Source organism: Miniopterus schreibersii (assembly GCF_964146895.1).
Source record: "Miniopterus schreibersii genome assembly, chromosome: 7".
Classification (NCBI taxonomy): Eukaryota; Metazoa; Chordata; class Mammalia; order Chiroptera; family Miniopteridae; genus Miniopterus; species Miniopterus schreibersii.
The window spans coordinates 24,405,683-24,424,071 of record NC_138108.1 but is presented as its reverse complement, the minus strand read 5'-3'; the positions used below and the strand labels follow the sequence as shown (position 1 = coordinate 24,424,071).

At 41.2% G+C, this 18,389-nt stretch overlaps 1 protein-coding gene across 2 annotated transcripts in view; it reads right to left on the bottom strand.

Annotated features, from left to right (window-relative positions):
• The window catches only part of SATB2 (SATB homeobox 2), a 177,296-nt gene that overhangs the window by 22,264 nt on the left and 136,643 nt on the right, over positions 1-18,389 (bottom strand). For both annotated transcript variants that reach the window (XM_081142484.1, XM_081142483.1), the window contains one exon: positions 14,348-14,545. In XM_081142484.1, coding sequence (XP_080998610.1) covers positions 14,348-14,545 — 198 coding nt within the window. The remainder of the gene's footprint in view (positions 1-14,347; positions 14,546-18,389) is intronic.

Below are 18,389 nucleotides of genomic sequence, written 5' to 3'. Positions count from 1 at the left end.
AATTTTTAATCCTCCCCCCATCCAAGCTATTTATTAATATCAGATGTTTGATCTGTGTCTTTGTAGTTCTGGGACTTACATGCAACCCTGCTTTTCCCCATCTGTGCCAAGATGCTTCAGACTAGTCTTTGAAATGCTGCACATGCAGATGAATCGGACATAAAATAGAAGCTGATTCCAGGCACATTCTACATGTGAGGAATGGCAACACAGAACACAGATGACATTACATGTTCACAGTGTCCTCTGTAACTCAGCTTCACGTATGCAGACATGGAGAGATCATGGAAGTACAGCATGCCATCTCTGGCCTATCTGTCCTAGGGGCTCGGAATAGAGTGGCTGGTTTCTTGCAAATAACATGACAAGAAAGCGTCTCCCCTGGTACATCAGCAGTTCTAACATGAAGAGATATCAAAGAATCATCAATTGCTAGAACATACCAGTGCATCTGATCCGGATTATGTTTTACAAGCCAAAAAATCTAACAATTTGCTCCTCTCCTTTCATTACTAAGGAAGTGACTATATTAACTTACTGCACAGACTGCTTAACTATTTTAGCTCTATCTCATTAGGAGGCTTTTGTTTCACATGAAGCATAAACTCAAATAAGGATTCCTCTCAAACATATACTCCCAAATTAAAATATTTGACATTTGTCCACCATAATTCCTTCCCACTCTTCTGTTACCATACTTTTGAGTACACTGTTGACATGAATGGTCATAAAACTGAAATGAGAAAAATGATACTTAAAAATTATCGGCATGTGGATACTGCATGTCTATAGTATATGCTCATTTTAGCACATTCTCTTCATTTAGATCACAGGAGAAATAGGAAGGCCTTTCCATAGCCACATATATTTATCTTTAAGAGTTCACATCATAGATTTTAGCTTCCTAAGTTTAGAGTACTTTCTAAAAAATAACTGACTTTTCATTTTGAAATGCACCGTCTGGGTTCAGTTTTCCACATTTTAAAAAATACTGCTAAAAGAACTCATGTCCCACTTTCTACCTAGAGTCCCCAAATCTCTTGGGTGTTCGGCACTAGGAAATCACAGACTATGGATTCATTATGCCACATGGTTCTGATTCTGCAAAATCAACCTAACCGATACTCAAGTTAGCCTTCTATATTACATACAGACAGACACACACAGACAGACTTCCTTGAACATGAAGAAATAAATTTAAAGTAAAGGAAAGCATGAAGGGGGAAGAGTAGAAAAACTACTGTCCAAATAAACTACTTTTGATACCTAGGTGATAAAGTGAATGGCTGAATACCATCCAGCCATTCAGTTCTGGGAACACCTGACCTTTCTCTCATGCAATGGTTTTCAGCATATTTTGTTTATGAAAAATAAATACATGGATATCCACAGAGCTTCAAAAAAGAAAAAGTTAAATGGAGTCTATTCAGTGTTGTGCTGGTAAACGTTTAGCCACTGGCTCTCTAGAGAGAAAAGCCCCGACTGGATCACCTGCCCGTTCCTGCGGAGCGCACCAGCCCAGCGAGCCAGGTGCATTCTTCCAGCGCGTGCGGCCCCTTCCCAAATGCCCGAAGCGCAGCCACGGCGCCCGGGCCGGCGGACGCCCAACGCAGCTCACGCCTGGCTCTGCTCTAGAAAGCGATACCGTCCCTCTCTGCGCCCCGCCCCAGGCTTGCTTCCTGGAAAGCCTCTGCTTGTCCTGACTGACCTATGTTCTCAGCCCCAAAGTGAGGAGGACGACCCTGAGTGATATAAAACTCCATAGAAGATTCCATATCAAGAGGTGAAGGGTTATATGATTTGCAGTGAATTAGATCTAGAAACAACCTGTGAAGAAAGTGAACTTGTGACCTTAGAACTGTCAAATCTATCTAGTTTGCTTGATCTCCCATTTCTAGGGTTAAACCGAGTAATAATAAAATAAATGAATTTCAGAACTTTGGCAGTTTTCCTTTAATTGAAAGTGTGCTTTTCTATCATTACAAGGGGAAGTTCCAGACTTCGACTTAATAAAAATCAGCAGTAGTTTTCAGCTACATTAGATTTCCACACTAAACAGAAACAGCTGAGAAGCCACAGTAGGTAGGTTTGGCTACGATAGTTTAAAACTCAGTGGCTGACTTTCTCTTGCAATTGTCATAACTATCAATCATAAGACAATCAACTGGATCTCTATGAGCCCATATAAGGTGTTCATCATCTGTTACTTTGTTGCTAATTTATTTTTCCAAAATGCATTTAACCTCCCAGGAGCAATGAGTTTTTGTTTTGTTTTTCATTTTTTACATTTTCATTAAAATACTCAAATGGGGATCCGAAATAGATGAACCAACTTACAGAATGAGTGTTGCAGATAAAGTCTCTGAGGTAACCTACCCCATGTTATAACAGTTTAGAAAACAATAGAAGAAAACTCTAAGGGATAGAACCCCTTATCTAAGGTCACATGCTCAGCCCTGTGATGACAGATTGTCACTTTTGGGGACTTTTCTTTTCTATACTGTTTTTCCCCCACTTGGTTAAAGTTCATTGAAAATAGTCATAGAAAGTGATTTTTATTCCTTACAAGATACTCTAGTTCCTGAAACAGTGAATAGAAAGTTTTAGAGGGGTAACAAACATACAGAAAAATTTAAAATATCTGAGAACTTTTTACTTTAATGTCATACTACACTCAGATTTAAGAAACTCTTAGTCATCTATATTAAATGTGCTTTAAAGAATTTTAATCAGAAGGATCTTCATTCAAAAGACACATTTATGTCTGTTTCTACCATTATGTAAGATATCATAATTTTTCAAAATTAAAATCAAATGGTTATATTTATCCTCAGGCTCTTAGTCCTGCAGCTCCCACTCATGAAGCCATGACTTAGACATTGTGAACTGCACTTCAAATAATTTGTTACCACCAACAGCAAAATTTGCAAATGTTTTATTTTTTCTTTTATCTTTAGTAGATTAGAACTGATTCTATATTCCTTCTGCAGCAATACTATTCATACATACTTCCACTCCTGTTTACTTGCATTTGTGAGAGGAAAAGAGGTAGGATTCCAGCTGGTGACACCAGGAATTGAGTCACTTACATGAAGACCACACATTATTATTTTCAGTATGAAGGACCCATTAAAGAATGTCCTAGGACCTTAGAGAATTCTGCATCTTTGGTCAACCTATACTACTGAGCCTACTCTACAGAAGTCTATATTCATTGCCCTGGTAGCCTCTAAGCAACACAAGACCAGAGAAAATTTCTTTCCCCTTGTCTGAGTCCATCAGAGGCTAGTACAGAGCTGCTGATGTGGTGAGTGCTTGTTTAATCCTGGACCAAAGAGGTCCAAACATTGTCAGTGTGTGACATCCTGACAACTCTGTGGGTTCTAATGTGTTGAGAAGGACAGAAGAAGGCCCAGAGATGATCCAGAAGCTCAGTGGTCTTGGTGCTTTTTCAAGCTAAAACCATTTTTTCTTTAAAAAAAGCACTAACCCACTTTTGTCATATCCAATACATTTTATTATGCTTAACAGGGATTTTATTCAGAGCTAAGAAAAAAAGTTCTCACTTTTAAGTAACTTATAATGACTTTTAAAGAGCTTGGAAATGTAGAAAGATCAGATGAAACTAGACAGCTCTGATTTTTTCAAATCTGACTCAAAACAGTTGTACAACATGCACCCAATAGAGGTGAGGCACCCTCGCATGCCTCGCTAGTTAGAAAATTATGTGCTGACACCATCCTTGGTCAACTCTGAACTCTTTTGAGGAGAATTATTTATTTTATCTTTAATGTTAACCCTAATAATGCTTAGATAGTGCTATCCTTTCTCAAGTGCCTTCTAGGCAACCACCTTCTCATGTAAGCCTTAGCCCTGTAGATTTGGAATTACCATCACTATTTCCAGAAAATTATAGTGACCTGGGCACGACCAGCGAGCTCCAATTCCAGTGGTGGCCCCAGATTTCAAACCCAGGTCTTCTGAAGCTCCAGCCCTCTCTCCTCTATCCATGCTGCTCCCCAAGTTTCTGGCTCAGCAATTGTTTCCATATACCTGGATAAGTAAGCTCTTTCACAATTTATATCACTTATGTTTAAAAAGGAAGAAGGGTAAAAGAAATCTAATTTTCATTTGGATATTTTCCTTTCTATTAAAATATTTTTGAATCAGGCAGTCCAAAATCTTATACAATGGCTGTATTAGTATGTATCTGTGGATCAGTATTGTCAGTTCCATCAATTCCCAGATGCAGCCCCAAAAGTCTCAGAAAGGCAACTAAGACTGAGCTTCCAGAGCTACCCTCATGCCTTGTTTCAGCTGTGATCTTCTCTCAGATTTATGGACTTGCTTGAGTGATTAGGCCTAAATCAAAGTATGTGAAATTATCACCTCTGCTCTGAAGAAACAGTGAAATGATGAGAACTTCATCCATGCAGGGAAACCCTTCCCTGCAGATGTGCATTTCTGTTTCTAATGCAAATACAATGAACACCTTTTGAATCAACAATGCCCTGTAAAAGAGAAGCACTCTGGTAGAAAATGTAAGAAGAAACTGTGCAGCGCGTTCCCATGGTCCTAGAATAGCGTGTGTTTTTCTGCCACAACAGTTCACTTGTAAGGGGGACTAGTTCACATGCCTGACCCTCCAAGGGCTACACACAGCTTTACCAACACATGCCCAAAGAGGCAAGTGGCTCCTCGGCTCAAGAGTTTGGTCAAGTGCTAACGATAAATTAGCCCATAACCCCAGTGCCAAGTAATAAGGTAGCTGCTTAGAGGAGTCACCCTGGGTGAGAGAATGAACATGACCAGGATTTCAAAAGCAGTGTTTGTCTGTGTGGTCAAGGAGCAATTAGAGGTGAAACAGAAATACTTATCTGTTTTCCATCAAAACCATCTTTTAAAGTGCCACTCAATCACTAATCTACATATGCAATTCTTTGCAGAACTATGGAAATCCCTTGGGACTCTGTCATATAGACTCAGAAGGTCTGTTTGTTTCAAATAGCCATGCTGTTGTTGTTTTTAAGATAATATCATCTCTGAGAGGCTCAACATGTTTTAAAGATATTACCCAGTACCTTCTGGAAACAGCTAGAAAAACTGAAGCAAAGATATGTCACCCAAGGTCAGAATCAAAGAAGGAAATAGAACCTATGAATTCCACTAACTTGTAGTTTGAATTCTAGATTTAGGCAAGGTAGCAAGAGGGAAAATGGAAGTGTGTTTAGAAATGTAATTCTAAGTGAGTAAAGGGAACAACTGCCCAAAAATATGTGTAAAATTCTATCTGTTTTATTCACTGTTACATATGTGGTGCCCAGAATAATATGTAGCACACGGAAGGAGCTCAACAAATATTTGTTAAATAAATAAGTAAAAATGTGAGGATAAAAATGGCCAATCTTCTTAATCATGTCTGTAACTTGAGGCCTGAAAACAGTTTTGCTATCAATATTAATCATCTTTGCCAAAAGCCAGACTTTGCTAGGCATCTATAGGAATATTTAAAGAAATGTATTTTCTTTCTCACAGATGAAATGTGACAGGACCCCACAATCGCTTTAATTTTAGTTTAAGTTTATTTTGTTGTTTTTGTGAGTGGGGGAAAGAAAGGATATATTCTAATGCACTTTCTATCTTCATTTCTCTATTTATTTTGCCTCTCTCTTTCCCAACTTGTTCCACATTGCTCATATGTAATCAGTTTGTCCCCTCACAGAATTTATTAGCCATTACCCTCTATTTTTTCAGGTTAAAAAGAAGTGTTTCAGGTTATTGAAAAGAAAGAAAGGGCAGGAGGGAGGCAGAGAAAGAAGAAAGAAAAAAGGGAAGGAGGGAGGGAGGGAGGGAGGGAGGGAGGGAGGGAGGGAGGGAGGGAGGGAGGGAGGGAGGGAGGGAGGGAGGGAGTTGGAAGGAAGGAAGGAAGGAAGGAAGGAAGGAAGGAAGGAAGGAAGGAAGGAAGGAAGGGAGGGGGAGGGGGAGGAAGGAGGGAGGGAGGGAGGGGGAGGGAGGGAGGGGGAGGGAGGGAGGGAGGACAACTAAGCTTTACATTCAAAAGTATTATGTACGTATGTTTGATCTTATTTTCCTATCAGAACACCAAGAACAGGCCAAGGTGCTGAAGGTCTTATATTATATTTGGCTTCATCTGAGATCATCAGAAGGAAAGAAGACAAAAATGTGTATGAGGAGCCCCCCATCCCAAAACTTAAAAACAGACATCAAAAGGATAATTTATATTAATGATTTTAGTGATTTCTGAGCACTGGGCAGTGAAGAAACTGGTGTGGTTGAGGAGTATTTGAACAATGTCAATGACACAGCTAATCCTGATTCCTCCCTTTACCTGTAGAGCAGCACTGGGTAAAACACCTTCCATTCAGTTTTAGGACCTAAAAACCAATGAATGTATCAGTAATTATCAGTGTTAGCTAAAGGGATTGTGCTGCCTCTCAGAAATGCAAAATACCAAATCCTACTATTATTTAAAGAAGCAAAGCAATTATGGAAGAGCAAGCTACTCTAGAAGCCAAGGTTCCCTACGTTCCCACAGGGCAGGAAAAGCCTGGGAGAAGAGGAACCCAGCTGTTTGACATTTCATCTCCAACTACTAGCTAGCCCTGCATGTTTAATTTGGAAGGTGGCATGTTATGAAAGTGCAGTCACTCACAGGGAGAGCTCAGCTTGGAAAAAACACCAGAAAACTCCACAAAGAATGAGACGCAGAAAGCTAATTCCAACGACTGAAATGATAAGCCTAGTAAAATGCTGACCCCACTTGAAAGAAATAAACAAGCGGACCCAGGACATTACTATAAAGTTCTAAGTTTAGTTTCCATGAGTATCTATAGCACGCTGCCTGAATGCACGGAAGTACATGACAAATGTTTCTTTTAATGCAACGAAATTAAAAGGCGTAAAACTAGATACACATGGAACTTAAAATCACCCTAGGCACTGGTATCCTTCTGTTTACATGTCCACAGCACTATACATAAAAAAATCATATAAATCTCCCTTAATCTGAGAATTTTATACTAGACTTCTTATTCAGACCCACAGCCATCTACCCTGATAAGTGCAGGGTCCTAGGAGCCAGGTTCAGCTACATGGCCCAAATTTTCCAGCCCAAGGGCAGCCCATTAACAAGTTACCTACAGCTGGTCTACAGCCACTTAGCTCTCTGCTTCTCAATCTCTGTATTATTCTAATGTTCTCCCCAGCAGAACTCTACCTTTAAAAAGCAGTGCTTTCCAAATTAAGCATTCACTTTATTGGTTGGAAATTAAATGTCAAGAAAGTTTCCCTTCATGGGGTTAAGGTGGACCAGTCGATTTCCCTCTTATAAGAATATAAAGTAGTAAATACAGATCGGGCAACAGACGCTGGACTTGATAAAGACACAGAGATAAGTCACGAGGTAGAGCAAAGGTCATGGGTAACCCAAGGCTTCGAAGAGGCAGAATTATAATTCAGAGAAACTGTGAGTATAAGCAGAAGTTACAAGGTAGACAAAGATGCAGAGTAAATGGGAAATCAGATGATAGTGAGAAGAAAAGCTGGGTGGTAGAAAGAAGCTGGCATGAGTTGGAGGTATGTTATGCCTAAGATAGCAAAGGAGAGGGTGGACCCATGAACTACCGCTACTTGATTGAGCTCTAACCATACTCACAGTCCTACATTGGATTTTCAAGGAGTTCTATCACCCTCAATTTCTATAGCTCCAATAATTAAGCCGAAATTTCTTAAGCTGGACAGTCTTTGTCAGAATGTCTGGTAAAAGAAAAACTTTAAGAAACTTTAAATTTTATTTTTTTAAAATATATCTTTATTGATTTCAGAGAGGGGAAGGGAGAGGGGGAGAGAGAGAGAGAAACATCAATGAAGAGAGAGTTGTCATTGATTGGCTGCCTCCTGCATACCCCCCATTGGGGATCGAGCCTGAAACCTGGGCATGTGCCCTGACCAGGAATCGAACCCTGATCTCCTGGATCCTAGGTCGATGCTCAACAGCAACAGCTGAGCTACACCCATCTGGGCAAGAAACTTTAAGTTTAAAGAGTAGGCAAGCAACTTACCTAAATCTCTACAAAAAACAAAATCATAGCTAATGTCTAATCTATTGGCTACCAAGTCTAATGAGGTTCTTCAACTTTCTGACATCATTACTGAGAGAAGCACATTCACTACACTTTGGAAGAAGTCAGTCGAAGACAGAAGTGACCATTTCCTAGAAAATAAATGGCTGCAAATGAACTCCAAATCTTCTTATAATCCCAAATGACAAATTTTAAAGTTTGGACATGTTGAAAAGCTAACTAGTAACATAGAAATGAAGAATAAATGCATATGGGATAGCATAAAAGTAATATGAAAACAACTAGTGTGGCTCCTCCTTGATGGCCAGGGATGCCCAAAGTTTTCCCAAGTGAGGACCTATTTGTCCCTAACTGCAGCAATATTTCATTAAAAATGACAAGTGATCGTTTGCATCTTTTCCCAGGACTAGAGGAGGGTTTCAAAACTCTCAAGTTCCATTTAGACACAAGGCTTTGCAGAGGAGCCTGGAATGAATCCAAGGTGGGAAAAATTCTAGTAATCTGGAGAATTTGCAAACATCCTTAACTGATTAATTAATTAGCTTATATGTTTCTTTTCTTAGAAGTCCTTTTGGAAGCCAATTCACAAATCAAGATATAGCTACAGCTGGAGTGGAAAGGCACAGCTGAACTCTCAGGGCTCAAAGTCAGACTTCAAGTACCCTTCAACATCAGCAAGGAGAGTCATGTGCTAAAGCTGTCTCACAAACGCTCGGTGCCAAATGAAAATGGCAGTCACATCAGTTCTCTGACATCACACCCAGGCTACAGGTTTCAATGCATTCAGTATCCTGGAAAAAAGACAGCTCACAAAACTATATCTATTCAGTGGAATGATTAAAAATTGACTTGTGTACGCAAAAGGCTTACACAGTACAGAGAGCCGGTAGCAAGTGCTCAGGGAACACCTTCTCTAAGCTTCAGTTTCTCACATGTAAAAGTAGATAAAAACCACCCTCACCCTTGGTTTTTCACAAGGTTTGAAGAAAATAAGACATGTAAAAGTCTCATGTTTCGGAAACCTGGTCCCCACAGAGGGGAGCTGCTGTTGGACTTGAAGACCCATGATCATCACCATTGTTATAACCACCACTGGGGCTTGTATAGGAAAAACCTAGAGTTGGCCTCAGTGATAATTATGATTTTTTATCTTACACTCTTGGCAATGAATGGTGTGTCTATCCCTGGGTGTCTCAGCCCCAACACTACTGACACTGTTTTTGGGGGGCTGGGAGGCTGTCCTATGTATTCAAGGATATTTGGCAGCACTCCTGGCCTCCACCCACTAGATACCAGTAGCATCTCCAAGCTATAATAACCAAACATGTCTTCAGACATTGTCAAATATCCATGGGGGTCAAAGTTGCCCCTGGTTGAGACCCACTGGTTGACAGCAACAACAGGGAATCGGTGGGTTAGAAAATACTGAGGATCCCGAGTGGGCAGCAATCGGGCCGAGCAGGGGTACACTGCTGGTGTCGGTGTCACCCACCAGGTCTCACATTCTTCCTCGGTGTACGGCATGGAATTTTAAAACAACTACTTGTCAGGAAACCACATAGCAGCAAGCTCAGAATTCCTGAACTTACAAAATAACCCATGGAAACACTGTGGTGGAAATGTAATAAAGCAATAAAGTACAAACGACACAGACATGAACAGTTTGGCAAATGCTCCCCAATCAAGCCCACTCAGTGACCTAGTCAGGGCATGAGCAATGTCCCTTCCTCTCCAGTGCACGAAGGAAGTGTGGTCAGAGGAAACCCTGGGTGCCAACGCCTGCATTTTCACTCAGCTGGGATTCGGGCTTCGGGCAAGGCTCAGCGTCTCTGCTCCAGTTTTTCCAGTTGTAAAATGGGGTTAGTAATAATGAACACTCAGACCTAGACCTAACTAGTTTTCTATTCTAAGTTGAGGATATCCATTCACTACGGGCCTCAGGTCATAATAACCACTAGGGAGAAAATCACTACAACCACGAGAAATAATTTTGTCTCCAACTTTTGGCATGAAAAATAGAATTTATTTCATCTCTTTCACTGAATGCTTTCATTTGCCTTACCACGTCCTCTCACCTACGTTGGCCTTCCTTGTGCTACATTTACATGGACTAGAAACAAGCCCCCCTGTTTTCATTATCCCCTGAAGGAACCTACTTAGGGGTTCCCCCCCCAATCATCTCCCCTGCTTCATGAAATTTTAATATGTGAGATATACTAAGTATCACCCTTTGGATGGCCACGAACCATTGTAAATTGAAGATTTTTCATGCTCCCGAAGAACCAATTTTCACCCCTGGGGCAGCATTGCCTCATGAAGGGTCCAAGGAATAGAGGGATCTACTTTACAAGTGTGCTCAGAGCCAGGAAAGTCACCTTCCACAAAGCAGGGACTTAAACACGGGTTTCTGAAGAGACTTAGAACACCAAGAAGAACACTGGAGAAACCAGACAATTCAGCATGACATCACCAGAAATACTGGGGAAGAGCCACTTCATTCTCCCAGGAAACACCCCCCTGCCCAGTCTCTGGAGCTGACAGCACCTCTCGGGGGCTCCAAGCCCAACTAGGCCTCAACCATAACCTAGCTTCATCTCTGAAGAAAAGGCCATCAACATGCATTTCTTGGTAAGCATGCAAAGGATTCTGTTAGGTGTTAGGATTATAAAAATAAACAGCACAGAATGTCTCCCATGGAGGAAATCAGAACCCCGGGGGAAAGGCACATGCAGCTTTGGTGTGGCAGCTTCGATGTAGAGCTGGAGTCACAGAGGCAAGGTAGCCTTACAGGGGGCAGTGACAGGCGAGGGTGACAGGAGGAAGGCCTAAATGACTAGAGTGAAGGGATGTGTGTGCATCGACACCAGTGTGGTGACCAGGGCTGTGCAGCAGGGTGAGTGTGTGCCCTGATTAAAAGGGATCAGATCAGCTCCAGCCAAGTGGCCCAGTGGGTGGGATCTTCTGATTTTTTTACATTGTTATATGAAATCTGGATTTTATGTAAAATCTCCTGATTTTTAAGTGTGGGTTTAAAAACTGTAAACCCTTTGTGGACTTTAAAAAGGAAACACAGCTGCAGGCTGTGTTTAATATAAACCTATCAATTTGTAAGCTATTTGCAAACAAACAGCAGGAAAAATTTCCCCTCTTCTGTAAGGAGAGAGGCCCTGATCTAAGGGGCTTCTTAATGTCACAGAGTGTGCTTACTGGGGACCAGGGGATGTGCTGCTCCTTCTTTTATCTGGCACGTCTGTGGGGCCCTAATTCAACAAACTAACATGGTGGGGAATTATGCACAAAGATCACTGCTTCATATCCTTACTATTTAACCAAACTGGGAAACAGTGTCCCCTAACTGCTTAAAGAAATTTAAATGGCATCCTTCCCTGACCACCGTGAGGCAGACTTCATGCAGTTTAATATGCTACAGGTATCAGAAGCTCTTAACAATCACTGATTTCACTTGTACTCAACAATTTAATAATGGTGCATTTTCTGCCTAATTAGACAATAAGTAACATCATCAAACCAATATTATACTCCACATGAATTTAAAAATTCCTAAAATATGTAAGCAATTCTGTCTTCTTAGAATTTCAGTTGGTATAAGGATACGGGTAAATTCCAATCCTGAGTGCAAAGGCTTAACTTTTAGGCAGTTACAAGTATTTTTTAGTAGTTTGGGGTCTTTTTGAATATAGTCCTTCCCAAGTCACAGAAGCTGTGCCAACTATCTTATCCAGTCTCAGGAGTTCCAGTTATTTTTCTTTATTTTTCATATCATACCATGGCTGGAATGAATAGTTAATCCAAATCTTTGCATTTTACTGACCAACAAAATGCAGCGCTCAAAGCAGTGTCACTCAGACAGGCACAATGTAAAAGAAAAAGTGATGTATTTGAAGAGTTTCATAGTAGTTATGGGTTCAAGGTCAACGGCTAAGGCACAGTCAATATAAAAAAAATTACCCTATTTGTAAACTCTTTAAGATCTGGGAGATAGGAGAAACCTCTTATAAAGTAAAAGAATTCCCTCAGTGATATCAGAAGTTAATGTTAATAGTCACAAAGTGCTTAAAACTGAAAATAAAAATTACAGATTCTTAGCCACTAAATACTGCTGGCATACTCTAGTTCTGACATGCTCACATGAAAGGTAATAAAACTCATAAATCAATTGCCTGTCTGCTTCTAAGATTTACTTGACTCAATCTGGTCAATTAAAAGACAAAGTATGTTGAATATCCTTTAGCTCCCTAAACATGGAGACATCATAGAAATGAGAATTTCTGGACAAGAAATGGAGACAGAAATGAAGGGAAGTTCTCAATTATAATGGAATAGATTTTAGTATTTTTATCTCAAACTTTTCTAAATTTCCAACTTTAAAATAAAAATGGGATTTAAAATGGGACACCGTCAATGTCTAGATAAAGCAGTTTTTCACTCCTGTTCTACTTTTCCTGGACTGAACTAAGATGAAGCCTGAATGAAAAGTCCACACAAAGTCAGTGGTTCCCTGAAGCTAGTCCTTGGCCTTGTGTTGGTTTGACATAGAAGTTTTGACCAGTTTACATGAAAATGAGAAAAACAAGGTTGATGGAGAAGTTTTTTATATGACTGAATTTATACAGCTTGCAAGATCTTCTGTCGGAGGCTATCCTTTTCATTAATTTGTGTGTTATTAAAAATATTTTAATTTATAAAATATATTGATAAAAACTGGGAGCTTCCCTTAAATTTTTCATAAAAATTTATTTTCCTAAATAAAAAGTTAGTGAACCTATAGTGGACCTCTCTTTAATTTTAATTTCTACTAAATCTCAAAATATGAAAACCACTGCTCTATGTGACTCCGTGTGTTGATCTAATGGGGAGGTGCTCTGTGTGTGGATGAAGCCCCAGCCAGGAAAGGACAAAGGGGGAAAGGGAGACCATGGATCCTGAAGGGCAAGCCCTGGGGCTCACTTCCAAGGAATGAGTCACCCCATGCACCAGCCAGAGCCAGGCGAGTGGGCTCTGCCACGCATTAGCCCACCCTTGTCACCCACTGACTCTGGGTTTACAGTGGATAGAATAAAAGACTGCCTCTAGGTGTTTCTAGCTCTGTGGATTCATGAGTCTACCCATGTGGGCGATTCACTCTGGGACTTTGGAAACTGGCCAATGGGAGCAGGATAGTATTGACTGAGACGTCAATATTCGGATGGAAAGTGATATAAGGGACCAATTCACTTCTGACTTCTCCCCCAGGCATGTAAGGGTGGACCAAGGGGAAAGAAGATAGGAAGCTTCAGGGTAGAGCATCTCGCCCCGTCCTTCACCACCTCTCCTACGACATCTTCAAGAAACCACAGCCCACCATTCTTTCACTCTCCTTATCTGCTCTCCCATTCTCTACACACACACGCACACCGACATGCACTCCTGCCTCAGCCTTCCCCCTCTTGCTGCACAAAAGGAGATTCAGACAGAGAGTGTGAAGGGTCCTCCTTGGTGGCAGCTGGGGTTGGACAGTAGGACAAATCTCACCACCTACCAAAACTATCTGTGGGCAAAACTCTAAAGGGTGCAGCCTGGGAAACACTAGTTAATATTTCTTCCTGAAACAACTGATTTTAGACTATAGCAAGAGTCAGTAGTTAAACTCAATTACTTTTAGAAAGAAACATTTGTCTGAGTTACAGCAAAAACAAAGCAACAAAGCATGAAACCCAAATGAAGGTCGATTTTGAAAACAGAGGAAACCAAAGACGGTAAAAACTCGTCTTAACAGTCCAAGAACCTATCAGTAATTTCTCTGTGTTTCAGCGGAGTTCCATGGTGTTCTCGAGCTCATGCGGTTATTTTTTTTCCTCAGCCTAATCAAACATTCCTTGAGGAATTTTTAATTGATTCATTGGCTACTTCAGTTTTTTTCTTTAGAAAGGGAACTAATGAGGACTATGAGTTGCGTTTTCTGATTGGGAGGTTTAATTCTGCACGAGCGCTCCTGCTTCACAGTCCCACAAGGAAAATGCCCGGAGAAAGGAGCTCCCTTTGATCTGACTTCTCAGTCGGTTTCCTCTGCGTGAGCATGAGTGTGCACATGAGCACACGCAGCCCCCGCTGAGAGAAAGGGGTCCTTGTCCCTAAGGACGTGGCACGAGACACCTTCCTGCGGGAGGTGGTGTGGGGTGCCCCTTGGGCCCTCCACGGCTGCTAGCACGGACAGCCCTGCTCAGATTGGAAGAAGGGGCGCTGACCTGCACTGGCTCGGGGGGAAGCTGGACCACGTGCTGCATGCGCTCACTGTGGTGATGCCTGGACTCCTCCTCGTAGATCACATCCCTCTCATGCTGGGGAAGGTTCAGGAAGCGACGGATGGTGCAGAGGTTCTCCCAGAGCGTGCGGTTTTCTGGGCTGGGGTTCTCCTTCCAGCGGAGCAGTTCGCACAGCCAGCCCTAGAGAGAGAGAAGGTCACTTGAGTTCACCTGTGGACTGCAGAGCAGAAGAGGCTGGCTCGACTGCAGTCAGTGCCATCCCATGTTATCATATTTCTCTGTCAAAATTGTTTCCACCAACCTGGGGAGATACTGAAACAGCTGGGCAACTCTAAAACCAAACAATCACCACGTAGGCGGGTTACACCAATGCCCGAGAATCTTCACTCTTGTTAGTTATCTTAGCACCTTTCCTATCACATACATTCTCAATTAACTTACAGTTCCTTTGTAAAAGATACTCAAGCAAGATTATAGTTAACCGATACTCAGAAAATACTACTTTGTGCTCGCTCTACTACAATTTTTAAAAATTACCCAATTGGACAGTATTCCACCCTAAGAAAAGAGCAAAGATGAACAAATATGTATTACAAGATGACAAACTCTAAAGAAGAAAAAATATCTAAGTATAAAGAGCATTGAATTCTCCAGGGAGAAAAGAGTCTTACAATTATCAATAACTGCAAAATAGAAACAAGCACCTTAGCTAGAATGAAAAAAACCTGTATATTTGCTCCATCTCTGAATGCCTTAGGCTCTAGGCTCTGTTAACCATCACCTTCCCACCACAGCCACACCTGCAGGAAGGCAGGCAGTGGGTCGGGTCACACCTGTAACCGTGTGCCTCCCACCCCGGCATCCGGATGTTCTCTCGCTCGCAACTGCACGAGGAAGAAAATGTAATGCAAATAATGATAGATTATATGAAAATAATACAGAGGATGCTGTCAACATCGCTCACTGACTCGTGTCAAAATATTGTACCCAGTAGCTTTCTAACCCATCACTTCCAAGCTACATTGCAAATTTCAAAACAAGAACTGTCCCACATCACGCCTCTTGCAAAGGAGTGAAAATTTTTCTAACAAGGTGCATAAACAAACACAAATGACCTTGCGAAAAATAAATCCCAAACCTCCACAAATTTCTATATCATAACTTGTAAGCCAATGAACGTTCCCAACACGCATTCTAAAAACCCCATATAATATCATAAGCCGTTGTTTGTCTGACGCTCCGCTGTGTCTTCTGCCTTTACCCAAAAAAAAGGCAAGATTTGATTATCTCCGCTGCATCAGCCAAGGCGGCAACACCAGCTGTTCGCATTGTGCAGCCTCTTCCTCGCGGCCTCCATGTTAATAACCTGATCATTCCATTTTCTCCTTCAACTGCTGGCTGCAGCACCGCGAAGAGACAAAAACCCAGGCCCATCTGCAGCAGCTGTAGGCACTGAACTGTGAAGCCACTGGGGATTTATAAACTAATCTGTAACACAACACTGCCTTGTTTTTACAAGTGAGAGGCCACATTTGCGCAGACCTGATCTTTTCTTGCAATAAACTGGGAGCTGGGGAGAGTTAGAGGGTTAGGAAGAATGAAAACAAGATACCTAATCATTTGCTTGGAAATGTTTTTCCAAGTATTTTCATAGTTTTTTGTGGTTTTTTTTCTTCAACTCAATTGAGAGACGGGTAATGGTTGATTTTCAAGGTGCACCACATATGAAAATTGAAGACAAACTTTTTATCTATCAAAAAATAAATGATATTTTTTAAAATCTCCTAGTCCCAGGGTGTTTCCTCAAGGGTTTCTTTGTACAAAGGAAAGGATTCCTGAAATGGAAAATAAGCCATCTGTGAAAAAAATAAGCTCCTATGTCCCTGTCTTTTCACAGATCTGAATAAGTCTCCAACTGAACTCTTTCAAATCTTTCAAACAGGTATGTTTAACATCTCCCAGGGGAAGCTATAGCAATGGAGACAAATCATTTAACAGAAAATAAAAACAAAAACCTACATCTGTTAAAAGATGAAGTTCTGAGATACCCAGACCTTCAGGAGGATAGCACCTGCTGTTCTGCTTGAGGAGTGAACTGCATTGTGGGAAGCCAGAGCTTGAAAGGAGACAGGTGACAGCTGAGTGGTATCGCCACTTACGATACTCGGAATGTCTCACACAACTCTCATTGCCGCATTTGATTTATATGCACTGTTATAATCTGCACTCATTACAATCACTTAGAACAACTACAGGCCTCGTCATGGACTGTGCTGTCTGGCATCAGTCTTTAAGAAGGGTAGTGCTCAATTTGCCCACTGACATGCAAGGTCCTGACCTTGAAGCTATTAGGGAGCGGATTAGACACAAGTGTGATCATGTGTGCAGACATAAGCAAACCAAATTAATTTCTGGCACAGGGAGGTAGCCAACAGGACCCTGTTCCTAGGGCACCAGAGAACCTCCTCAAATCCCTGATGGAGCTGAGCTAATAGCATGTTTAAGGGAACCCGGTTTTGAAGATGAAGCACATTCATGGTATTTAGAGGGTTATTAATCTAGTTTCCCCACCAAGTGTTTGCTTGGCTGATCAGATTAAGGGATGGAGCCTTCAACGGCGCACCCCCACCACAGCAGGCCCCAAGAAATCTGTGATACTTCACAGCCTTGGACATATTGCACCATGTGTACCCAGCTGCTTCAATAATTAGCTTATGAATGTATCAGCTGGTTCTGTGATTTTTATAAATAATAACTAACCTACAGAGCAGAAAAGACTGTCCAGAGCCTTACAGCAACACAAAACTGCGAGGTGCTGTAGTTCTAACTTGCTCTTCTACTAAATGCCGATATTTCCCACTAGTAGAGCTCCCCCAGTGCCATTTATAAATATTTATTTTGCATTTGAAATGGCAATGTAGTTTTGTCCATTTTCTTCATGGCAGCCGTGATTTGCTTTCCCCTCACTCTGACTTAATGCTCACTCTCCCTATTTTATGCTTACCTTCCAGAAATCTATTCTTCCACCTCACTTCCCATCTCACCCTCCATCTTTTTATTCACACGACCCTTCCACCAGTCCATTTGGGATGCTTATCTCTGTTTTCTCAGTAGGGTTTCTTACGAGCTTGCTTGGTGGCTTATGAATGTGTGAGAAAGTACCACACACTTGCGTGAACACACATGTATGCAACTGTGAGTGAACCCATCACAGAAGAAATAGAGAGTCCCCACATTGGGATTTTTTTCATTTATATAAATTTTGCATGCCATCCAAGAAAGTTTTGCAGTATCAGGAAAAAAAAAAAAAAAAAAGTGTAAATGTCAAATAAAACAGTGACAGATGACAGTATTCTCTATTGAATAGCACTGTTTCTTTCGTGCATGTTCAATGGGAACTCATGAATTATTAATAAACAAATCTCCTTTTTCTGTTAAAAATCTCAAGTAGGTTTTTTGTTGCTGTTCCCTATGTGTTATGTGGTGCATTCCAGAATTATTTTCATTTCAGAAATGCTGATACAGAAGTTCACCTGATTCCCAGCCTTGGCCAGCTCTGTGAGCAGGCACCAGGAACTTTTAATCTGGTTATAACTTTTGACCAAAAGGTGGCTAAGTACTCATATAGTCAGTTTAGATATTTTAGTATGATAAAACTGAGGCTAAGTGAATTACAAATGTTTGGGCACAGCTAAGAAGCATAGAGAGCATTCAACTTGGATCCCTGAGAACTAACTGCTAAATTCCTGCTCTGACATTAACTAAAGAAATTATATGCACGTGTGCATAACCCATGGCCATAGACAAGAGTGGTGAAGGCCTGGGGGGGTGAGGTGGGCGGGGGGGAGGGGAGAAGAGGGGGGTAAAGGGGGAAATGGGGGACATCTGTAATTCTGTCAACAATAAAAAATAAAATTAAAAATAAATAAATAATTGGGTCACTTTGGGGCACATGGTTCCTGTTTTGGAGCTTTTGGGAACTTAACTGTAAAAGATGATCTCTACATTCCATGATTTGTTATCT